The 25,937-nt window shown below is 37.4% G+C and overlaps 1 protein-coding gene across 1 annotated transcript in view; it reads left to right on the forward strand.

The window, feature by feature from the left end:
- Positions 1-25,937, forward strand: part of LOC128052229 (contactin-associated protein-like 3) — a 187,450-nt gene that overhangs the window by 133,651 nt on the left and 27,862 nt on the right. The window contains exons 12-18 of the mRNA XM_052644721.1: positions 379-576; positions 4,324-4,480; positions 10,649-10,776; positions 19,348-19,518; positions 20,212-20,430; positions 24,219-24,458; positions 25,147-25,377. Coding sequence (XP_052500681.1) covers positions 379-576; positions 4,324-4,480; positions 10,649-10,776; positions 19,348-19,518; positions 20,212-20,430; positions 24,219-24,458; positions 25,147-25,377 — 1,344 coding nt within the window. The remainder of the gene's footprint in view (positions 1-378; positions 577-4,323; positions 4,481-10,648; positions 10,777-19,347; positions 19,519-20,211; positions 20,431-24,218; positions 24,459-25,146; positions 25,378-25,937) is intronic.

Here is a 25,937-nt window from a genome sequence, read left to right on the forward strand (position 1 = left end):
TGTAAAAAGATAAATATATACACAGTAACCTTTGGCTTTCTCCTTAAAGTAATGGAAAGAAAAATATTAGGGCTATAAAGTTATATTTATAACTTTGAATATTATAATGCAGAATTTTAAAAAGTAGCTGCCTGACAATGTTGCCTATAATAATGGTAGTGAAAATTTCAACAAAGAGAATCCCTCCTGTTAAACATTTTGAGAATTCCACTCATTGATTTTAATTGCAAAGAGATCTGATGACTACAAAAAAAAAAAAAAAAAAAAAGAAAGAAAAGAAAACTGAATTCAGATGCTCTGCTTTCCATATTTACATTTAATGATTCCATCCTCATTACGGTCTCCTTTCTTTCTCTCAACCCCTCTTCTGCCCACCAGACACTGCGTGGACCTCAGTGCAGCATAACGGCTCCCACTTGGTCAAGGTCAAAAGCTTGAATGGAGAAAGCCCCCATCCAGTATTTTTCAAGTACATAGCCAGCATGGACCAGCTCCAGACCATCATTGACTATGCTGACAACTGCCAACAGGAGCTGACTTTTCACTGCAAGAAGTCAAGACTTTCAACTCCCCAAGGTGAGTAATCAGAGTAATTAGACATCATGAGCTTTTGTCCCCACAGGTCACAATGGCTTGCCACAGATGCATGAGAATCTGTGCCCATAGCACCCAGGTCACAATCTGAGATACTTTTTCTTGGAGCAAAGACCAAAATCTTTGCCCAAAGCCATAAATGATCCGAAGTTCCCTCCCATCCCCAGACTCAGCTGGGCAACTGAGCAATAAAAGCCTCTTAAAGAGGCCCCTGGAGGGCTCAGTACTCACCCGCCATAATGGGCAGGGACATCTCAATCCTGTGGTATCTTGGGAAGCATTGCTAACAACAACATGGCTTACTTATCTAGAGGTGATTATTTGATGAGATCCTTTTTCCTACGCTGAATGTGATTAGTGTCTTGGCTAAATATAAAGTAGGGAAAAATGTTGGTATCACCAGTTCTTTCACACGTTAAGTGCTAGTAGTTTATTTTACATATCTTTTCTTCTTTTGAAAATTTTTATTTTTGATTTTCTATTTTCTTTCTTTGAAATACCTCATTTTGTTGGAATGTGCAACCTGCCTGCGTGAAGCATGAAACTGCTTGGTTTTCTGGAGTCTAGCCTGCCGCTCCTCTGATCAGGCATCTGGGGATTGGAATGAGCAGAGAGTGCTAGGCAGGTCCTCAGAGTTCAGGCTTGTCACTCAACAGCTATAGGACTTAGGAAATCATTTTTTCTGAGTCTTCAAGGCTAAGGTACTAACTCTGCTAGAACCTAATTGCACCATACCTATAAATGGCATGAAGTAAATGCTACTTATTTGCATCTCTCTGGTTTATTGAATTTATAGTTAGTGCTAGCGGGTTTAGTGCTTACTGTTAGTTGATTGCTACTAGATTGCTAATTAGATATTGCCAAATAGATCACTGAACTAAAATTCTGTGTTCCCGAAAGAATGAGAAAGCTGCCTCAGGGAAAGTATTGTTCATGGATTCTCTGACCAGGGAAAACAAGGCAAAGACAGAGTAGCGTTGAAATCAACCACTAACAAGGCCATAAAACAAAGCTACCCAGTGAGCCAGGGAGCAAACTCATACACAGAAGCAGAAGGTCTATTCCAGAACCTGGACATGACTGAGCTCACCAAAGGATTCCCACCTGGAAGGCCAGTGTCTATTTGTATGTGGTTACTCAATTGTTATCCCTTTCATATAAATACATAAAATAGCATCACCACTACCACCAACAGGTATTTAAATGCATGTTTAATTGAGGCTAGGGGAAAAGATGGAAAGAGAAAAGACTTATAAACTTGATAAACACCTACTAAAGAAGCAAAATAAAGGACTTCATTAAATATACATGCTCAAGTTATTTGCATTTCTTATATGCTGCTGCTGGAGAATTTTTAGTACAAACTTAACAAATTCACTGCAGACCTACATATTTCCAGATGTGCTTAATTAAGGTTGAGATGAGGCAAGCAAATAGTGTAGCCTGATACACCTTAAAATTTTTGCACTAGTTTGTTCGGTATTATCAATAGACACAAATGAGCATGCAGAGCTTTGATGTTACACTTGTGTGGAAGGAGTGAAAACAACAAAGCCTGGGTCCCTCGTTGCTGCTGTTTAGTTAAGTCTTGTCTAACTCTTTGCAACCCCACAGACTGTAGCTCCCCAGGCTCCTCTGTCCATGGGATTTCCCAGGCAAGAAGAGTGGAGCGGGTTGCCATTTCTTTCTTTAGGGGATCTTCCCAACCCAGGGATCAAACCCACATCTCATGCATTGCAAGCAGATTCTTTACACTGACCCGGGGTCCCTCCTTAGATGGCTGCAATGTGAAACAGCACAAGGGGACTGCAGTATGGGGAGCAAGTAGCTTAGGAATTTTATAGGACAGATTGGGGGCCATCAGTCAAATTTCAGCCTTATCTCAAGACCCTCATATTCTCAGAAGTTATCAGGAGACTGAGTGGTGGTGGTCATCTTGAGAGGAGATATAACAAGCCTGGGTTCTCAGTGCAGCAGCCCTTGTGTTGATTTTGATTTCCAAGAGGGCTGGGGAGGAGCAGTGAGCCTAGGATCTTGCTCGGGTCCTGGAACATTTTTCCTTCAGCATCTTTAAGGTCTCTGTGTTACAGATAGTTTTGGGGATATGATTACAGGTGGCTAAAGCAGAAGTTGTGTGACTGTGTTGACTTTAGGAAACCATTCCATCACCATACTATGAATGCTTAAGGTCATTGAGGAAGGTAGCAGTGGCTGGTGAAGACAGTGACCCACAGGCTAAAATAATTGAGAAAGTGGAGCCGTGAACCCTGGTCATTGCTATCTTTCCTGTTCCTTTTCATTTCAGCCTCTAATTCTTCTTCATGTTATTCCTAATGCTTTCTTATGCAAATTCTCTAGGTTACTCAAAGGAATTTTGAATGGAGCCACATACATTTTGTACCTTTAAGAACCCTTAATGGTTCTCATTTTAGCGAGAAAAATGTAAACACAGTTGTGCATTTGCATATAATGATTTCTTTGCTCTTCAATCAATGAAAGAAGATGTTGAATAATTACATTTTTAAGATGGAATTTTGAAAAATACCTATTAAATATTTATTAAATATTAAGCTGAAAAGATCTTCCACCCCCTAGAGATGTTTTCAACACATTTAAAAAAATGATGGTTGATATTGATTTCTTGGCTCACATTGCACCCACTGGGCCTGCAGTGCATGGTAATGAATGCCGTCTATGTGTTTACAAGCTGGGAGGTTGTCAGCAGAAGCACAAGTCTTATTGAATAGGGAGCCATAATGAGCAGTGGCGACTGTAAGTTACGAAGAAGCTGCTACAGATTCTTGATGGGGGCCTGATGGGGACAACTTAAGAGTGTGAAAAACACAGGCATCTTTACAGATTTAATGTCACTTCCATTCTCTGCTCCCCCCGTGCCCTGAATCTCTGTTTACTAGGGACTGTTTCCTTTCCACCTTCCTGTGTGCTCCACCTTTTCTGAACATCCTCCTCCAGGTGCTCTATAATCCCACAGTGGGGTTTCGGCAGCATCTTCAGCATAAACAAGCAATCTTGCAGAGCTGAGGCAACCTCTCTCCTGTCATTTATGCATTGTACTGAGGAGTGGGTTTTGCTGAAGATCCACTCTGTAATTGTCTCAGATTTGTCCAAACTGAAGACTCACTTCAGGCATGAAGAAGGCTGATTTACTGGCATTTCTTTAGTTTCCAAACAGAGTAACCCATTTAGTATAAGTACGTATCCTCAAGAAACTTTAAAGATATGCTAGGAAGTGCCAGTGTTTTTAGCTAATACATAAAGTGAAAGAATTCTCTATTTTGCATAACATGAAACATTTTAATCACATTTTATTAGTAGGATCGCAAACAGATTTTAGATTCAATGTATAAATTACTCTGGTGTCTATTTTTATGACAATTCTTTCTTGAACATTATTTCTGCAGAAATGATGTAATTGGAGTCCTCAGGAGAAATATGTAAACATCATACTTGAATGATTTAGGGACAATTTGCTCATTTTCTGATAAAAGAAAAAAAATGGTTAATGATGATGTGACTTGACATTAAAGTATATATTTTTAAACAGTTGGGAGTCCTCCCAAGATGATCCTATTGCAAAGTTAAAATATAAAATATACTTCTAAAAGAGTCTCTCTATGCTTTAAATAAAGAGGAGTAAAAGAACTATTTTGGGGAGGCAGGTTAGTGGGGGTCAAAGTAGGTGTCACCTTTCTCATACTTGTCTTTCAGATGGAACCCCAGTGAGCTGGTGGGTTGGAAGAACCAATGAAACACACACTTACTGGGGAGGTTCTCAGCCTGATGCTCAAAAATGTACTTGTGGATTAGAGGGGAACTGCATTGATTCTCAATATTACTGCAACTGTGATGCTGACCGGAATGAATGGTGATTTCCATATAATTTCCCTGTGCAAACTGTAATTTTTTTGTTGCTTAAACTATGTACCTTAGGCAGACATTGGACATGACAGTACAATAAAGAGAATAAATTAAAGTATGCCCTAGCAACTTAAAAGTATAAGCTGTGATGTGTATAATGTTATTAATCAGGAGCCTAAAATATTAGGTAGCTAATTTTGTTTACCGGTGAATAACTAAGCATGTCTGTTCTATTTTTCTACTAAGACAAAATAGGAATGAATGTTTCTCATTCACTGAAAGTGAAATATAAGAATTCTTAAAGTTAATTCAGTTAATAAAATGACCACCCCATGACTCACCTGGGATTATTTACTGACTTTCTTAACCTTCAAGCTGATTTCTTGAATGGCCACATAGGGGAAACCAGACAAGGCCTTGAGTCCATGAAAGAGAATACAGAGAACACAAAATTCTCCATGCAGCTGAAGGTCTCAGAAGGCTACAAACTCCAAAAAAGTGAATGAGGACAGATCTTCTAGTTAGCACTTTGAATAGAAAAAAAAAAAAATCTCCCTGAAAACGCATGTCTACAGACCTGCTCTCACACAGATTTGGTGCCCAAATTGACATAACTTGGATGCTCCTTAAATTGGTTAACTTGGCCACTGGTTGGCAGCACCAATGGCTCATCCTAAAATAACATGATATTCTCACTGGAGACCTGCCTTCCCCCTTCACACAGGTCTCACAAGATTCCTACAAATAAAATGCTACCAAACATGAACTCACAATCCAGGGTTATACAACACCAGAGGACACAGTTGAGAGGCAGAAGAAACCCCAAAGGGTAGATCCAATGCCTAAAAATCTCAGATTATGGATATGTTAAAAACATAAAATAAATATGGGAGCTGCTCAAAAAATTAAAACTGGAATTGAAACATGAGAATCTTCCTGTTAACAAAGAAGTCTATGATTTACCAAAGAACCAAATGAATGCTTAGAAATGAATATACTATCATATATATCAATATATTAGAAATATATAGAATATATTGATATATTCTTTATTGAAATAAATATATATATTCTTTATTGATATAAATATATCAATATTAGAAATGAATATATTATCATTAGTAATGACAGTATTACTCAGTTTAAAACTTTGGGATCACATATTAGTGGAAAAGGTGTGTAAATTAAATGACACACAAAATGAATGGAGAAAAACAAAATGGGACCTAAGAAAGTGGTGGCATTGAAGAGTCATGTGAATAAGATCAAACACGTGTGTGATTAAAGTTTCAGAAGAAAAGATTTGAGGTATACTAATTAAAAAGAGACAGTACTCAAAATAGCTGAGAAATTTCCAGATTGAGAAAATATTAAAATACCAAGCTAAAAGTAAATAAATAAAAGTAAATCCATATCTAGACACCCAGGTGAAATCAAAGAACACTAAAGAGAATGTCTAAAGGAGGAGAAAGGAAAGGAAGACTCTTTAAAGGAAAGACAGCCAGACAGCTGACCTTCCCTGACCAGCCCAGAGCTCAGCCCACAGAGGGTGGAGCATGCCCCTCACAAGGCAGAAGCGATATATCTGTCAGACTCCCAGTGTTTACCAAGCCGATATTTTAAGAAGTGGGATAAAGTTAAGATCTAGACAAACAACACTGGAGAAATTTACCAGCAGCAGACTCCACAAAAGGGATTTTTTTTTTTTTAAGCAAACCATATTTTTTTAATCACAGGCCACTAAAAAGTTCTGTAGCATCTGTGAGATTTATTTAAACAGTTGCTAGGAAGAATTTGTTTTCTCAGTAAACACAGCAAACCTTAGACACAGTTTTTTTGATCGAGTCTTTGACGGCGTTAGCATTAACACATGAGACCATTTGCTTCATTGTGATGGTCTCTAAGTTGACCGATTATACCAGCAACTCGTCAACCCATTAACTATTGCAATGTTACCACACTTTAGAAATTTTAAAACTTCATGATCCTGATTTTGCTATTGTTTGAAATTAAGACTTCAAAAAGAAAAAAAAGAAAAAAATACCCTCATGTAACCAGGACTATTTTTGATAAAACAAAATAATGTAGGAATCTAAATGTTCTCCCCCTACAGCTTTTAAGATGAAATTACACAAAAGGGATTTTTAAGAATGATTTTCAGAATGAAAGAAAGTGATATTACAGAGAAGGTTTCAGAAGCGGGAAGAAATATTGAGGAAAAAAATTGTAAACATAGAGGTGGAAAACATGTACTGATAACATATGACTATATGTTTGAAGCTGAAGTGTAAGAAAGCAGTCAGATCCTATTAGCAATGATAATTGTGGTTTACAAAGGCACTAAAAGACTGCTTAGAAATAAAAATATTGTTGAAATTTAAACTTGTTTTCTAAATATTTATTAGAATTAAATTGCTTAAAGTGTATATATTGAAATTTATGTAACCCTTAAAAAATTATTTCAATTCAGCAGAGGGAATAAAGAAAAAATGGGATTTTAAAAACTTAGTTAATGCAAAAGAAGATAGAGTATGAGATTGAAAAAGAAGAGAAAGCAACAAGTCTGAGATAAAAATGTGTGAACAATCATGCACAATAAATGTGACAAAAATAACCATTTAGATCCAGATTTCATATTACATCTTGTTTGTACAAGTGGAAATATTAAAAGCAAAGAATTACCAGCTAAATATCACAAAGTCAGCAAATTTTAAAGGTTTTTTTTTTAGGTGGACTAAGATCACTGTTACTATGTAATGATACTAAATTTCACCAGAGAAAATTAACAATCCTAAACATGTATGCTTCCAATAAAAATGACTAGAAATATATATAGAAAAAATTTGACAGAACTGAAAGAAGAAATTCACAAATCAACCATGATAAGAATATCTGTTTGTAATTGGTAATCAAATGAACAAAAATTAGTAAGAACATAGAATATTTTCAAATTAAGTTAACAGCTTGATTTGTTGGGAACATAAAATTATAGAACACATAATTTTCTCAAGCACTTGTGGTGCATTTCTGCAAACTGATTTTCCCAATGTTCCATAAAGCAAAATTCAAAAACTTTCAGTGTAGTTTTTATCCTATGGACAGTTTCTCTGATAGCAATGCAGTTAGGTTAGAAATGAATAATAGAAAGCTGAAAAATATATATGAGTTAATTCAAAACCGCCATTGAAAAGATTGGAAACAAGGAAGTAAAGATTATATTACCATAGAAAATGTGGTTGTCAACAAAGAAAACCTAAGAGAACAAACAGAAATACTATTGAAATTAATGAGAGCTTAGTAAGACTACTTACTGAGTCATAGAATAACTGAATTCTTATCAAGAATGTGTTATAAGAAAGTCCTATAAAAACCAGTTGCAAAAGCAACAAAATAGTAATGTATCTTGAAATAAAGATAGCAAAAATATGCAAGACTTTGATTAAAAAAGACTTTATAAAACTTCATTATGAAAATCAAGAAGACCTAAGTAAATGGAGACATCACACCGTTGCCATGAATAGGAAATCTAAGCATCTCTCCTCCGAATAAATTTCTTGATTCCATTTAATGCCAAACAAACGCTAGACATTTGTTTATTATTTTTAAGTAGTGACAAAATGGTTCTAAAACGTATTTTGGAAAAGAATGGTACATAAATAGTTAAGACAACTATGAAGATGAAAACAAGGTGGGGAAACCAGCCCTAGCAGACATGAAGAAGTCTTAATGATACCTCAGTAATTAATACAGCATGACTTAGCCAAAGGGCTGAGCCAGTAGAACAGCAAAACCCGATAAAGAGCTTGGAACTTTCAAAGTATGTAATTCTGGGTGATGAAAACTGTACGGTCACCAGTCCCTCTTTCTCCCCAATGATTATAACACTTAAAGTTGACACAGTATTTCTCCCCTGCAACTTTCCCAACAACCCAAAGTTCTTAAAGCTCTATTATACCTCAAAAATATCTAACGACAAACAGCAAACAGTAAGAATTTCTGAAGCAATACACTCTCTGAAAAAAAGTGAATTTGGAAATTCTCTTACAAATGTTTAAAACTGTTGTGAGAAATTTTTGTGCCTAGAAATGCAATCTTTACAAATTTTTGGAAAAATTGAAAAGCAAGAAAAGTGAGATATAATCATAAATTAGGCAGTTTTGAATGAGTCTGGTGACCATAGCATTGCAGAGTTGAGCACAACTGTGAGACTGAGCGTGAGCACGAGCTGTTGATCATGAGTTACAGTATTTTGCGTAAAGCATGGGCAATTGGGAATGATCTCTACTAATAAAGGATTTTGAAGTAAGAATTGTTTAACATTTTCTCAGATTCAGGAAGGTACTTTATGATATTATCTACCTTTATACACACTATTTGCATTATGATTTTTTGAAGATTTTTTCGGTTTGTGAATGCATTGTTAGTGTTAAAAACAGAACTATAGTGTACCTTTTTCCTATATTAGCATAGCTTTTAAAAGTTTCCTTAAAATTCAAAGTTTCTCAATAAAGAACTAATACACTTACATTTTTCCTCTAAGATACCTGCCAAAATAGCAGTCATGGGAATTAAAATACTTATTTGTAATACTTACTGATATTTAATACCAGGAATTAATTTGGTGTGCTATTCCTGTGTTTATAACAAAATAACTTTCCATACTGATCGCCCTGTGATTCAGTGGCACCTTCTAGCTTGTGATCCCAACAAAGTCGGGTTTTGTGTTTAGATGAAGCCTGTGTGCTTCTCTCGGCAGCAGTCGCAGGGATTTCCCCAGATAAAACCATGTGGCTTAATTCAGTCTGATTTTTTGAAGCAATTTGATTTTTAAAGTTGGTTTCTTCAATTTTAGGGTGTTTAGTTCCTATTTTTCATATCTTACCCCATGCACTGCCAGTTGCTGTGCTCAAATTTTTAAATAAAATATCAATCTTAATAATTTTTAGTTTTCCAACTTACAAGAATATTTTGATGCCTAACAGCACTGGAATGATTAACTATTAAGTTAAGAAGATTTTTTTTTTTTGCAGCAAAGCTGTGAGGTGACCTGCACTATTTTTGATAATGCTTCAACTTATATAAATACATATATAATTTGGAACAGTTACCATATATATGTATATGTATATATATTAGTGACTGATGATTTTGTAATTGTTAACAATGAAAACTTGCTAGGTTCTACACAGAACAATAGACAAACCAGTATTTGTCCATAAATTAGAAGTACATATGTAATTGAAATATACAATGAATAATAGGAACAGCTTACAGAAACCTTTCTACTTTGTCCAGAGAGAACATTGGCAGTACAAACAGCTTACCAACCAGGTCCTCTGGCTTTTGTTCCAGTCATTAAATTGTATTGAACCACAGATTTTAATATGTCCCCAAGTAGTCACTTACATGATGATATTATTGTTATTTCTGTTATTTATAACATCCACTAGGTTTCTGGGGGACATTGACAATGGGTTTTCTGTTCACTTCCCCGACACACAGGGCGTAACTAATAGAGGATGTGTAATAAGTGTTTGTTGAATGAATGGATGGTGAAAATCATTGGCAAAGCACTTTCCCATGCATTAGCCCATTTATTAATTTTAAGAATACTTTGTATCATATCTTCATCATGGATTTGAATCAGTGTTTTGTTTTGATTTTATTTTTAAATTTAAGACTTTAACAAATAAGGAAATGCCTCATAGCCACAGTAGCAATTTCTGAAACTTTTAGTGAAAAAAAAAGGTCCAAAACTTGAAAACCTATTTCTTGTCAGTCAGATGGTTTTGATTTTTGTCTTTTGCTTTTTCTTTTTTAAATCAAGGCAGACTACTCTTGCCTCTGTAAATTTTACATTCCAGTATGACACACGGCTGAATTGCAAACAGCAATAAGCTGCTTAATTGCATTGAAATGTAATTTTATGTCTGTTCCTATGACCACAATTTTGGACCTGCCTGCTTTATTCCCTATGGTCCTGTAGATGAGCAAAGGTCTCTGGTCGTCAGAAGACCTCATTAGTATGTTTGTAAGTGTTCAGGTGAGCTGTTTGATTTCCCTACTGTTACATGTTTACAAATTTAGCTTAATATCCCTTGAACTGCAATAAAATGCTTTTACTTTTCTGTACATTATTGAGAATGATGTTAAGGTGGTTGTGTTTGTTTTCTAGGACCAGCGACACAGTAGTCCTTTCCCATAAGAAGCACCTGCCGGTTACTCAGGTTGTGATGAGAGACACAGGGCAACCACATTCTGAAGCGGCTTATTCACTGGGTCCTCTGCTCTGCTCGGGGGACAGTAAGTAGTGGCAAGAGGAACTGCCTTGATCCCTGCTAATGTATTTCAGTGTTTTATGAGAAATCTAGCTGCCTGGGTTCATAGAATCACTGTCTATCCTGATAATCTGTACTTCGTTAGGAATGTATTAACCTATAAAATAAGTGTATATTGCTAATATAATTGAGAAAATACTACCTCTGGATTATGCATTTTTATATAGCATTTAGGGCTTCCCACGTGGGACTAGCAGTAAAAAATCTCACCTGCCAATGCAGGAGACATGGGTTCGATCCTTGGGGTGGAAAGATCCCCTGGAAAAGGGTATGACAACCCACTCCAGTACTCTTGCCTGGAGAATTTTAATCCCGTGGGCAGAGGAGCCTGGCGGCCTAAAGTCCATAGGGTTGCAGAGTTGGACATGATTGAAGTGACGTAGTACACAGGCACACATAAAGCATTTACTTCAGATTCTGCTGAAACATTCATGGAGTTATTTGAAATACCATGTAACTTGTTCAGCAAGCATCTAATATGTACCTACTAAGTATAAGACATTTTGCTGAGGGCTGAGATGCCTGAAATTGGTAAAATAATGAGAAAATGAGAGGACAGAATCCATCAAGTATCAGTTCAGTCCAGTCGCTTGTGTCCAACTCTTTGTGCCCAAAGCACGCCAGGCCTCCCTGTCCATCACCAACTCCCAGAGTTCACCCAAACTCATGTCCATTGAGTCGGTGATGCCATCCAGCCATCTCATCCTCTGTCGTCCCCTTCTCCTTCTGCCCTCAATCTTTCCCAGCATCAGGGTTTTTCCAATGAGTCAGCTATTCGCATCAGGTAGCCAAAGTATTGGCACTTCAGCTTCAGCATCAGTCCTTCCAGTGAACACCCAGGACTGTTCTCCTTTAGGCCAGACCGGTAGGATCTCCTTGCAGTGCAAAGGACTCTGAAGAGTCTTCTCCAACACCACAGTTCAAAAGCATCAATTCTTTGGCACTCAGCTTTCTTTATAATCCAACTCTCACATCCATACATGACCACAGGAAAAACCATAGCCTTGACTAGATGGACCCTTGTTGGCAAAGTAATGTCTCTGCTTTTTAATATGCTATCTAAGTTGGTCATAACTTTCCTTCCAAGGAACAAGCGTCTTTTAATTTCATGGCTGCAATCACCATCTGGGGTGATTTTGGAGCCCAGAAAAATAAAGTCTGACACTGTTTCCCCATCTATTTCCCATGAAGTGATGGGACCAGATGCCATGATCTTCGTTTTCTGAATGTTGAACTTTAAACCATTTTTTTCACTCTCCTCTTTCACTTTCATCAAGAGGCTCTTTAGTTCTTTTCCACTTTCTGCCATAAGGATGATGTCATCTGCATATATGAGGTTATTGATATTTCTCCTGGCAATCTTGATTCCAGCTTGTGCTTCCTCCAGCCCAGCATTTCTCATGATGTACTCTGCATAGAAGTTAAATAAGCAGGGTGGCAATATACAGCCTTGACGTACTCCTTTTCTTATTTGGAACCAGTCTGTTGTTCCATGTCCAGTTCTAACTGTTGCTTCCTGACCTGCCTATAGGTTTCTCTAGAGGCAGGTCAGGTGGTCTGGTATTCCCACCTCTTTCAGAATTTTCCACAGTTTATTGTGATCTACACAGTCAAAGGCTTTGGCATAGTCAATAAAGCAGAAAGAGATGTTTTTCTGGAACTCTCTTGCTTTTTCGATGATCCAGCAGTTGTTGACAATTTGATCTCTGATTCCTATCTATGCATTAATGCCTTTTGATAGTTCTGAATATTTACACTAGAAGACTTGATGCTCTTAATTCCACTTACCCCTCCAACTGCAACTTAATTTCTTTCATATCTTTCACTGTCCCTAAATAACTGAAATAAAATAAGAGTTCTATCTTTAATTTCCCTACTTCTAGTCTCCCTTGAATATAAGACAGATATTGTCCTTCATCACTCCTCAGAAACTGAGGTCACCAATGAGAACTCGACATTGCTAAGTCCAATTCTTATTCTCTGATTAATATCTGAATTGACCTGTCAGCCACTTTGGAATTCTCCCATGATTCCCTCTTCTTTAAGTCACTTTCTTTACTTGGTGGCCAGCATACCACAAAATTCTGGTTTTTCTTCCCTTCTCTCCCTAACATTTCTTCATCTCGCCAGTGGGATAATGCTGGGGTTCCCCAAGGCTCTATTCTCTGTCCTCTTTCCTGTCTATTCTCCACTGGTGGTCTTTTCCCATCATCTTATGGCTTTAAATACTGCACAGATGGGATTCATGAAGCAGTTATCTCAAGACTCTGAAAAGCAAACAGTAGTAGGGAACAGAAAACAGAATTCACCATGTACTTTCCTCCAATATCTCTTAGCCATGGGATCACAAATGCAGAGAGTTCCAGGAGAAGTCCTCTAGTCCTGATTGGAGGAGGGGAGAAGGAGCGTCAGTCAGTGAGTACAGGAATCTCATCCCTCTCCCCCTTATCTCTGTTTTCTGAGGTTCCAGTTCCCAGGCAACCCCATGGCAACAGTGGCAGAAACTGCCTCAAGAGCGTGCAAGAGCCAGAGCTCTGAAAAAGGAATTTTCTGCTCTGGACAGGGCAGCCCTGACTCCCAAACAATGGCAGACTCACGTTACTTTTGTTTTCTTTCTCTGTTCACCCATCACTTGGCAATGGATTTAGGTACAGGAACAGAAGTAAATAGGAAAGCACAATAAAACAGGCTAAATTGAGCCCTAGTTTTCTGGCTGTGTGCATGAAGAGAGAGCCCCAGGGAACTGGAAAGTATTGGAAGAGCATAGAGAGGAAAGAGTTCAAGAAAGTGATGTTATAACTTGTTTATGAAGTCCTGGGTTTACCTCCAAGCTACACATGCCTCAGACTGGTCCTAATTATAGACCAAGGATTGAGAATGAGCGAAGAAGCTATCACCCAGGACTCAGACTGGCCACTGTGTGGTGCAAAGGTGAGGCAGATCTGAAAAGTACTGCAAAAACTGAAAACTAGACTGCCATAGGCGCCATGGACCGCAGAGTGAAGGTTGAAATGTGTGGGCAGATCATAACCAGGCCTGAAAAATAAAAATATTAGCATACTCCTTGAATTTAAACAAAGCTCCCAGTTTGTTAACATAATATTGTTAATATCTAGAAAATAATCCAAAATTACTTAACATACAAAGAACCGGAAAAATCGAAGTTTGCATAAGAAAATGTAGTCAATAGATAACCAATAACACAGAGGTTAGAATTAACTGATAAAGACTTTAAAACAACTATTACACAAAAACTGTAAGGAATAATAATAAATGCTTTTGAAACAAATAGAAAAAGAGAATGTTTCAACAAAAAGATAGGCTATATAAAGGAGAGTTAAAAGGAAACTTTAGAACTAAGAAGTATAGCAATGGAACTAAAAAGATGCACTGGATGGGCTAAGTAGAAAATTTGAGATGAAACAGCCAGGGCCTTGAAGATAGATAAATAGAAATTATCCAATCTAAGCAAGAGAAAGAAAAAAAGACTGAAAAAAATGGATAGGGTCTCAGGGACCTGTGGGTTAATAATAAAAATATATATATAATATTCATGCAAGTAAATTTCCAGAAGAGAGGAAAAGTGTTGGTCCTGAAAAAACATTTGAAAATATAATGGCTGAAAACTCTCCAAGTTTGGCAGAAGAGAAACTGGGAAGTTGAATGAATCTGAAACAGGATAAACTCAAAGAAATTCACATCTAGACATATTGTAAGCAAACTGATGAAAACTAAAGACAATGAGAAGAAGTTTTTGAAAGCAGCCAGAGAGAATAATAATGTGTTGCCTATAGGAAAACACCAATTCAAATGACAGTAAGTTTCCCATCAGAAATATGGAGGCCAGAGGAAATGGAAAAATATTTCTATTTTGAAAGTATTGTCAGTTGAGATTTCTGTGTTCAGCAAAAATATCCTTTAGGAATGACAGTAAAAGTTTTAAATATCTCCAATGAAAGAAAACTAAAAGCATTCATCACCAGAAAGCATCCTTTAAAAGGATTTCTAAAGGGAGGTTCTTAGAAAGGCAATGGTATCAGAAGGAAATTTGGAACTTCAGGGATAAAACAGTCAGCATCAGAAATGGTAAATACCTGGGTAATTTAATAGGTTATTTTCCTATTCAGTTATTTAAAATGTATCTGAGGACTGAAAGCACAACTCTATTTCACAGGGCTTTTATTTTATGTAGATGAAATACAAGTAGCAACAACATAAACAGGAGTAGATAAGAGTCAAAATTGTTTCCAAGGTTTTTACAAATCACTTAAAGTGGTTAACATATAGATTTTAAACAGACTGAGAAAGTAAGTATATATATTTTAATCCCTAAAAGAATCAATTAAGAATTTGCTACAGGCAAATACAAATAGAATACTGAAAAGTATTCAAATAATCCAAAAGAAGGCAGAAAGGGGGAAACAAAGAATGAAAATTAGGACAAATAGGAAAAAATAATGAAATGAAGAACTAACATATCAAAATTTGTATTTAATGTAAGTGGTCTAAATAAACTCATAAAAGACACTCTTAAGACTTACCTGTATACTGTCTATAAGAAGTTCAATTCAAATATAATGACATAATAAAAGAAAATGATGGCAAAAGATATACTACACAAACACTGGAGTTTCTACATTAAAATTTTTACTTGAAAGCAAAGTAAATTAATAGATAAAAAAAGAACTAGAAGACCTAAAAATCTTAAATATGTGTGCAAATAACTGAGCTTCAAAATACATACAGCAAAATTTGACAGGATGGAAAGGAGAGATAGAAAAATGCATAATTATAATTAGAGTCTAATACTCCTTTCTCATTAATATATGGAACTAATAGAGGGAAAGTTAGTAAGGGTATGGAAGACCTGAATGACACCAGAATCCAACTGACATTTATAGAATACTCTACCAACATTAGAATACGCATTCTTTTCAAATGCACATGAATCTTTAACCCAGACACAGCATATTCTGTGTCATAAAACAAACCTTAGCAAATATTAAATAATTTAAAACATATAAAATGCATTCACTAATACAATCAAATTAAATTAGAAATAATTAAAAAAACAAGAAAATCTCCAACACTTAGAAATTAAACTTCAGATCCTTAAATAACACCCAAGTCAAACACAAGGTCTCAATAGATCTGATAATATATTTTGAACTGAATGAAAATTAAAATACAGACTATCAAAATTTGTAGTATTAAATTTTGTGATAGCAGTGGTCAGAGGGATGTTTGTAGCAATAAGTACTTATATTATGAAATAAAAAAGATCTCAGTTCAATAAGGTAAGCTTTCACCAAAAGAAACTAGAAATAGAAGAGAAAAATAAACCTTAAACCTAAAACAAGCAGAAAGAATAGAAAGACAAGAAAGATAAGACAAGAATAGAAATCAATTAAATTAAAAGTAGAATATATATTGATCTATAAAAATTAAAAGTGATTCTTTTTATACTCTTTTAAAATACTAATGAAACAGTTAAGCCTCTAACAAAACTATCCCCAAAATGATAAAAATTACCAATATGGAAATTGAGTGTTGGGATAACACTGCAGACACCACTGACATCAAGAGTATGAAAAAGTACACTACAAACAACTGTACAAGTATTAAATTTATTATACAGATGAAGTGGACCAGTTCTTTGAAAACCACTAACAACCAAAACTCACTTAAGATGAATGAGACAACTGGAATAAACCTAATAGTATTAATGGGACTGAATTTGTAATTAAAACTTTCAAAAAAATCCAGACCAAGCTTGATTCACTGATGAATTCTACCCAAGAAATAATACCATATCTATAAAATCTCTTTCAGAAAGTAGAAGAGGAAATTCCTTCCAACATTTAAAGCAGAATGTTGTTCTGATATTGAAACTAGACAAAGACAGTAAAAAAAAAAAAAAAAATATATATATATATATATAAGTACTAACAATGTTATTACTAACACAGATGCAAAAAATATTGACAAAATATTAACAAATAACCCTGGGATATATGTATTTTTAAATGCACCACCACCAACTGCAGTTTATCCAGGCTGCAAGGCTGATTCAGTATTTGGAAGTTGATCAATGTAATCTACCATGTTAACGTGGTTAAAGGAAGAAAAATCACACCAGATGCTTTTTCTGTATCAATTAATATGAACATTATAATTTAAATTACTAAAATAACAAATTAAAAATTATAATTTATATCATAATAGCATTTATAATGAAATTCTTAGCAAAATAGGTATAAAAGAAAATTCTTCAGCCTAATAAGACAGTGTCTATTACAAAAGTATCATAATTATTGGTAATTAAACTGAATGCTTTTCCCCTCAGGATGGGAACAAGGTTAGGATATCCAATCTCACCACTTTTATTCAACAATATTTATCATTGTCTTAACCAGGGCAATAATGTAAGAAAGAAAATAAGTTCATAAAGACTGGAAAGCAAGAAAGAAAACTCTATTTGCATATGCACACTTGACTGGTTGGTTGGTTGGTTGTTTAGTCACTAAGTTGTATCCAACTCTTCTGTGATTCCATCATGAACTGTAGCCTGCCAGTTTCCTCTGTCTATGGAATGTTCCAGACAAGCATACTGGAGTAGGTTGCCATTTCCTTCTCTAGGGGATCTTCCTATCTCAGTGACTGAACCCACATCTTCTGCATTACAGGCAGATTCTTTGCCACTGAGCCACCAGGGAAGCCTGCATATATGAATGCCTACCTAGAAAATCTCAAAGAATGTACTACCCAAAACAGAAATAAAAACCTTACTAGGTCTTATAAGTGAGCTCAACAAGATCTCAAGATGCAATGTCAGCAACAGACAGATCAGTTATATATGCTAGCAATGTAAACTGGAAACCAAAATCTATAAGAGAATATTATTTTCAGTGTCTCCAAAGAACATATAATACTCAGGTATATGTTTAACAAAAATATGTATAAAATCTGTAAACCAAATAAATGACTAAATACTGAAGAATCAAAAAATCTGAATAAAGGAAGAGATATACTGTGTTCATGGATTGGAAGATCAACATAAGACAGATGTCAGTTTCCCACAAGCTGAACACACTCTTCACCAAAGAGGACATAAAGTGGCAAATAAGCACATGAGAAGATGCCCAACATCATTATCTATTAGGGAAGGAAAATTAAAACCACAATGAAATACTACTTTACATCAATTTGAATTGCTAAGATAAAAAAATATGTATACTAACAATGTAAAATGCTGGTAAAGATGTAAAACAATTATATCTGTTACACACTGATTATGGGAATTAAAAATGGTATGATCACTCTGGAAAACTGTTTGGCAGTATCTTATAAACAAATACTTGCCATATGAATCAGGAATCACGCTCCTGGGAATTTACCCTAGAGAAATGAAAACATATCCTCACACAAAAACCTTTCACAAATGTTTGTTCTTGCGGTTGTGCTCAGTCGCCCAGTCATGTCTGCCTCTTTGCAGCTCCATGGACTATATAGCCCACCACCAGGCTCTTCTGTCCATGGAATTTTCCAGGCAAGAATACTGGAGTGGGCTGACATTTCCTACTCCAAGGGATCTTCCTGACCCAGGAATCAAACCTATGTCTCCTGCATTGGCAGGCAGATTTTTACCACTGTGCCACACAAATTTTTAGACCAATTCTATTTGTAATTGACCAAATTTGGAAACAACTTTAGTATTCTTAAATATGGATAAATAAACTATGGCACATTCACCTGGTGGAATACTGCTACTACTGTTGCTGCCAAGTCGCTTCAGTCCGACTCTATGCTACCCTATAGAGGGCGGCCCACCAGGTTCCTCTGTCCCTGGGATTCTCCAGGCAAGAATACTGGAGTGGGTTGCCATACTACAGAGCAGTAAAAAAAGGATAGATGTTGACATGCAACATCTCAAATGAATCTCAAAGGCTTTCTGTTATTGCATACTGCTTGACTCCATTTATATGTTATTTGGGAAAGGTAAAACTGTAATACAGAAACTAGCTCATGACTGCCAGGCTGAGGGATGGGTAGAGGGTGTGACTATAAAGAAATAGCAAGAGAGAGTTTTTTAGGGGTGATGGAGCTGTTCTTTATCCTGATTTTGATGATGGTTACACAAATCCATGCATATGTTAAAATTCATATAACTGTAAAAGTCTGTAAACTTTATATAACTCTAAAACCCTAAAAAGTCAATTTTACTCTATGATAATTTAGTTTAAAAAAGAGAACAACTCCCCCCACCACCCGCAGGCCTTTATCAAAGTGATTATCCATCCTCTCACTTGCAGCCATGTCCGTACTCTTAATCCTCAAAAGAATCACTATTTAGACATTCATCTCATGGCCACATGTTCAGAAGAACTCCCACAAGAAGGCTTGTATGGATAAATAATGCTTTGAATGGATAAATAATGCATCAAACAGTAAAAATGCTAGAAATATAAAAGGCAATTGTTACTTGTATTTTACTGCTATTGCCATTGTCTTTTTTTTTTTTTCTTTTTGTAAATAGATTCATTTTGGAATTCAGCATCCTTCAATACTGAGACCTCATACCTTCATTTCCCCACGTTCCGAGGAGAGCTTAGTGCTGATGTGTCTTTCTTTTTTAAGACCACAGCCTCTTCAGGGGTGTTTTTAGAGAACCTGGGAATCACAGACTTCATCAGGCTAGAGCTGCGAGGTGAGTTGTCCGCCCTGCACAAAGCCACTGGGGTACTCAGTAATTAACATTAACCTTGCTGGTAACCTAACTCCTAATACACTGACATACTTCCTTTGTCAGTTATATTTTTTCTTAAATACTAAGTGGAAAGTGAAACAGTGATTACTGCAACACACAACAGTCTGTACAGTTCCTTGTTGTCTTAATTCTATGTGCAAAAAGGGTATTAAACCAAACTGGTCAAATAACTTTGTACTAAATCACAACATTATGTGATTTAATTGACTAAATACATTGTTTGTATATATGTAGACAAAACTTAATGTCTTGCTATCTGAAATTCACTTAGTGCTTTTAAAACTACATAAAGGTTTAAACCACCTTTAAATAAAATCACTTTTATGTATAAAGTCAGATAAAATATTAGTTTTGTTTGTATAGGTAAATATCTCTATTGCTTAGGGCTTAGCAGGATGAATAGTAAACTCTGGGGAGAAATACATTAAAATCAGCTTCACCTTTCTTTCTCCAGGATACAGGTTTATTCTCCACCCCAACCCCTCCCTAACCAACTCAGACTGACATCTGTCTGCATCCCTAGCGTGTCTTCTTTCATAAGGAGCAGGTCATGGTGGTTTTTTCAGATCTGCTCAAGACTAAACTTTCTCTCCTGTGAAGGAACTCGGGCATCTCTCGTATTTTTATTTCCAGCCCCAACAGAAGTAACCTTTTCCTTTGATGTGGGGAATGGGCCCTGTGAGGTCACGGTGCAGTCTCCCACTGCCTTTAATGACAATCGGTGGCACCACGTGAAGGCAGACCGGAACGTTAAAGAAGCGTCCCTTCAAGTGGGTCAGCACCCTCGCAAGACCCAACCTGCCCCAGCTGACGGGCACGCCCGCCTGCAGCTCAACAGCCAGCTTTTCGTGGGTGAGTGCTGCTGGCGGCTTCTAACTGTACGGTGCTCTGAGTGCAAAGACACACCAAGAGGAGATCGCAGCTACAACAGTAGTGATGATAACAGCTGCCGCGACTACTATAGGCACTGGTGGGAGAAGGAGATACTGAATAAAATCCTCTTTAACTCTCTCCTTCTCCCACTCAGTCCATAAGTTTGTTCTCTACATCTGCGTCTCCATTCTTTCCCTCAGATAGTTTCATCAACACTATTTTTCTAGATTCCATACACATGCATTAATATACAATATTTGTTTGAGCCTAGCCTGGTGCTCTGTGATTCTGTGATTACCTAGCGAGATGGGATGAGGGATGGGAGGGAGTCTCAAGAGCGAGGGGAGATATGTGAAGTGAGTGAGTGAAGTCGCTCAGTCGTGTCCGACTCTTTGCAACCCCATGGACTATAGCCTAACCATGTTCCTCCATCCATGGGATTTTCCAGGCAAGAATACTGGAGTGGGTTGCCATTTCCTTCTCTAGGAGATCTTCCCAACCCAGGGATTGAACCCAAGTCTCCCGCATTGTAGGCAGATGCTTTACCATCTGAGCCACCAGGGAAGATCCACATATATATATATATATATACATACATACATATATATACACATACATATATATGTGTATATATATATGCATATATATGTATAATTATGACTGATTCACATTGTTGTGCAGCAGAAATCAATACAACATTATAAAGAAATTATCCTCCAATTAAAATGTAAATTAAAAAGAAAAAATGTTCTGAACTGAAAAGGAACCTTGAGACTGAAACTCAATGCAGGCAACTCCATAAAGTACAGTTCTGATGTTTGCTCTGGGTAAATTACATCCAGGGGATGATGAACCAGAGGCATTCACAGTGGCATCTCGTGCATGGAAAGGGATCCTGGGGGAATCTGAAGGGGCAAAGCTAAAAATAGAATCTGACTACCAAGTGAGAAGGACGCACGGCCCAGTCCCAGGATTTTTCTGCCCCCATGGAAGTCTCATGATCACCTGCATCAGCAAAAGACACTTCTAGTTTTCATATCAGGTAAAGGCAAGGGTAAAGGTTGGTAGGGAAATATCTGGCTGAGATGCTTTCCTTGTGAGTAGGCTAAAGATCAGTCATCCAAAAAGGGGGGCAGGGTGGGGTTGCAGGGCTAAGATGGAGCTGATAAAAAAAAAAGTCAGTGTGGTTCAGCCACACAGACTGTGTACCAAGAACTCATTCAATATGAGTATCTCTGCCATAGATCATGTGACTCAATGGCTCAGTCATGTCCAATTCTTTACAGCCCCATGGACTGTAACCCACCAGGCTTCTCTGTCCATGGGATTCTCCAGGCAAGAACACTGGAGTGGGTTGCCATTTTCTACTCCAAGGGATCTTCCTGACCCAGAAACTGAACTCACATCTCTTGCATTTCCTGCAATGGCAAGTGGATTCTTTACCACTGGGCCACAGATTATTGTACCCAATTTACAGATGAGATCATGGAGGTTCAGAGAGATCAAGGGACTTGATCACAGAAACCCAACTGGAAGGGAAATCCAAACCCCTGTTGGACTGATTCCCAGGCTTGCACTCAATATCATAGACGATTTATGTTTGTTTCAGTTAACTCTATTTATTTAAAAAATTAGCATTTTTTATCCATTTCTCACATTTCACGTTTTAGTGAAGTTAGAGAATCAGACTTGTAATTGGGGCGAAATCCTCCAATGTCCCCCCAGAATCAGACAATAGGAGGCCAGGCCGACAGAAGCAGCCTTGTGTGACTCTGCAAAGCAGTATTTAATCCAGCCCAGCTCCCGGTTCCTCTTCGCCCTGCTCCCTTTCTGCTGCTCTCATTGCAAGCTTCATGTTTAGAACCAGAGTGGACTCATTATTCTGCTGCCCCTTGTTTAAAGATAAACACTCTGGGTAGTGGAAGTCTTCCCTCTAATTTACTTGCTTAGTCTTTATTATTGTTTATTTTCCCCAAAGGGAGGAATAAGTTTTGCTACATTGCTTTTTAGACAACTCAATTCTAATTTGGAAACTAAGCAGATTAACGAAGTAGCTCTCACTTGGTCTGATCTCACGTATTTTAAAGTAAATAAGGACACAGTCCAATTAAAAATTGATGTAAATCACAAATTAGCACAGAGTCTGCTTTGCCAGAAGTTACCTACTACAATGTTCAGGAACGGATGCTATTGAATGAATTTGTGTGTGTGTGTGTGTGTGTGTGTGTGGTGTAGCCCATAGCACCGTTAAACTCAGCTTCAAGCACAGTTAGTTCTCACTGAGTCGAGGAGGCTTTCCTGAAAGTTATCAAATTGTGAATCAAACTAAACAGTTCTATTTTCTGATTTAAATTCTCAGGATTAATGAACAGAATTTCTAGGAACAAAGTTTGAATGGGAACCTACCTAGAGCTAGTGTTTCCGTTATGGCAATGTTTCTAAATCCTGAGGTGTTAGTTGAAAATTCAGTGAATCAGGATCTTTGGGAATAAATCCAAAATCTGTTTTTAGCAGGTACTTCAGATGACTCCTGTGCTCCCATATTTATTATGTTCACATGATAAATGATATAAAAACAAGGAGATATATATTATTTGGTTAATGTTATACCACCTAATCTCAGAGCTTCCAGGATGGAGTGTGAAAGGCCTGAGGTCCTACATTTTGGTTTTACCTCTTCTGCCTTCTCTTTCTTTGGTCTCTTCTCAGTTCCTTTTCACAGCTTTATTATTCAGGGCTCATCTAAGTAAGAATTAGCATTATATAACACACACAATGTATAGGGTTGGCCAAAAAGTTCATTTGGCTTTTTCTATAAGTTGTTACAATAAATCTTAAATGAACTTTTTGGTCAATCGAATACATACATTTGTAATACATCTATTATACAAAAATATATATGCACAACAATTTTAATATATATAAAATACATGTACAAATTTATGTACAACATATTTATAATACCTATTACATTGCAAAGATTTTAAACTATTTAACCTTTATTATACATGTCATTGTTTATAAATTTAAACTTTAAAAGGATCAGTGGTCTTCATTTTGTCCTTTAAGAGAGGAACAAATGTAAAAATGTAAGTCTTTCTGAATATTTTAGAATAAATATTACCAAGTTCACCTTAAAAAATATTTTCATTAATGCTTTTAACTCAGTGCCATTTGATGATTAACATTTGATTGGACACGACTCAGCGACTTCCCTTTCAATTTTCACTTTCCACTTTCATGCATTGGAGAAGGAAATGGCAACCCACTCCAGTGTTCTTGCCTGGAGAATCCCAGGGACGGGGGAGCCTGGTGGGCTGCCATCTATGGGGTCACACAGAGTCAGACACGACTGAAGTGACTTAGCAGCAGCAGCAGCAACATTTGATCACAGACTATGTTTTCAGAATTGTATTTGTTCATAAAACTTTGAGCAATGACTTTTTTGTCATTATCTATATGGGGCTTCCCTGGTGGCTCAGCAGTAAAGAATCTACCTGCAGTTCACGGGGTGCAGGAGATATAAGTTTGATCCTTGGGTCAGGAAGATCCCCTGAAGGAGAGCATGGCAACCCACGCCAGTGTTCTTGCCTGGAAAATCCCATGGACATGGACAGAAGAGCCTGGTGGGCTACAGTCCATGGGATGGCAGAGTCGGACATGATGACTGAGCAGAGAGCAGACATAAGGCCTCAGTTCAGCATGAAGGTGAAATCTTGAATAAGACACAGAGGAACGCGTTTGCATTTGCAGTGTTTCCCTTGTAGGTGGAACCGCAAGCCGACAGAGAGGCTTCCTGGGGTGCATTCGGTCTCTGCGATTGAACGGGCTGGCCCTGGACCTGGAAGAGCGAGCCACGATGACCCCAGGAGTGGAGCCAGGGTGTCCAGGACACTGCAGCACCTACGGCCATCTGTGTCGCAATGGAGGGAGGTGTAGAGAAAAGCGCAGAGGGATCACATGCGACTGCACCGTCTCTGCGTATGACGGGCCGTTCTGCGAGAACGGTGAGTGTGCCCAAGGAACAGGGAAAGGAGGGAGCACGAGAAGTCCATGAAGCTGCCTCTGGCATTGACTCTGTTATGAAAAGATAAGGCACTTCTCTGTGATTAGCTGAAATAGAATGGTTTCTATCCCAAATGCCTCCATTTTCCTTGGAAGGAGGTAAGCTTGTATCCTTGACAAGGCTTTGACTACTTCTAGTAGATCAGAGGGGCATCAGTGAGATCTCCTTGAGGAGAGCAGTAAACTTTAACTATGCATTTACGCTGGACATTTAATTTTGCATTTTTGAGGCAATAATAAAATACTGTTACTCAATTCTGGGTTATGGGAATATGGAGGGATTATCTCTTTATTTAAGCTTTATTATTTTTCATCTTAATTTTTTTTAATTAAAAAACTGCAAAGGAGGAGTTCCCTGGTGGCCTAGTAGTTAGGATTTGGTGCTTTCACTGCTATGGCCCCGGGTCCAATCTCTGATCAGGGAACTGAGATACTGCAAGCTGTGTGTCACAGCCAAAATAAAAACAAATAATACTAAACTAAAAAACACCCAGCACAGCATGACATTATTGTTTTTCCCTTTTGAGATATTTGAGGATTAGAGATATTCTTTGCATATATAGAAATATACATAATAAGATACGTGCACTTACATATTGCTGATACAACAAAAATTGCTTGCCATTCCAGACATTTCTGCCTATTTTGGAGCTGGCTCCTCGGTGATCTACAATTTTCAAGAACATTACAATGACACCTTTAGCAAGAACTCCAGCTCCTTCGCAGCTTTATTTCATGAGGATCTGACATTGACAGGAGAAATGGCTACACTGAGCTTCCGGACCACAGGGACACCTAGCTTACTGCTCTATGTGAGCTCATTCTATGAGGAATACCTTTCAGTTATCCTTGCCCCAAACGGTGAGTGTCTTTACTTTTAGAACAAGAAGACTGACTTGGGTGTTGTCCATGTCCTGGCTATTGTAGATAGTGCTGCTGTGAACATTGGGATACACGTATCTTTTTGAATTATGGTGGTCCATCAGCAGAGGAATGGATAAAGAAGATGCAGAGCAGATATGCAAAAAAATATTGAGTGAGTGAGTGGTCACTCTGTTGTGTCCGACTCCTTGTGACCCCATGGACGGTAGCCTACCAGGCTCCTCTGTCCATAGGATTTTTCAGGCAAGAGTACTGGAGTGGGGTGCCATTTCCTTCTCCAGGAGATCTTCCCAACCCAGGGATCGAACCCAGGTCTCCCACATTGTAGGCAGACGCTTCACCATCTTAGCCACCAGGGAAGAGCCCCCCGCCCCCCGCAAAAAACATATTACTCAACCATAAAAAGCAACAAAATTGAGTCATTTGTAGGGATGTGGATGGACCTAGAGAGTGACATACAGTGTGGAGAAAGTCAGAAAGAGAAAAACAAATACTGTACATTAATACATATATGTGGAATCTAGAAAAGCATATAGATC

This window comes from Budorcas taxicolor, chromosome 8 (assembly GCF_023091745.1).
Source record: "Budorcas taxicolor isolate Tak-1 chromosome 8, Takin1.1, whole genome shotgun sequence".
NCBI lineage: Eukaryota > Metazoa > Chordata > Mammalia > Artiodactyla > Bovidae > Budorcas > Budorcas taxicolor.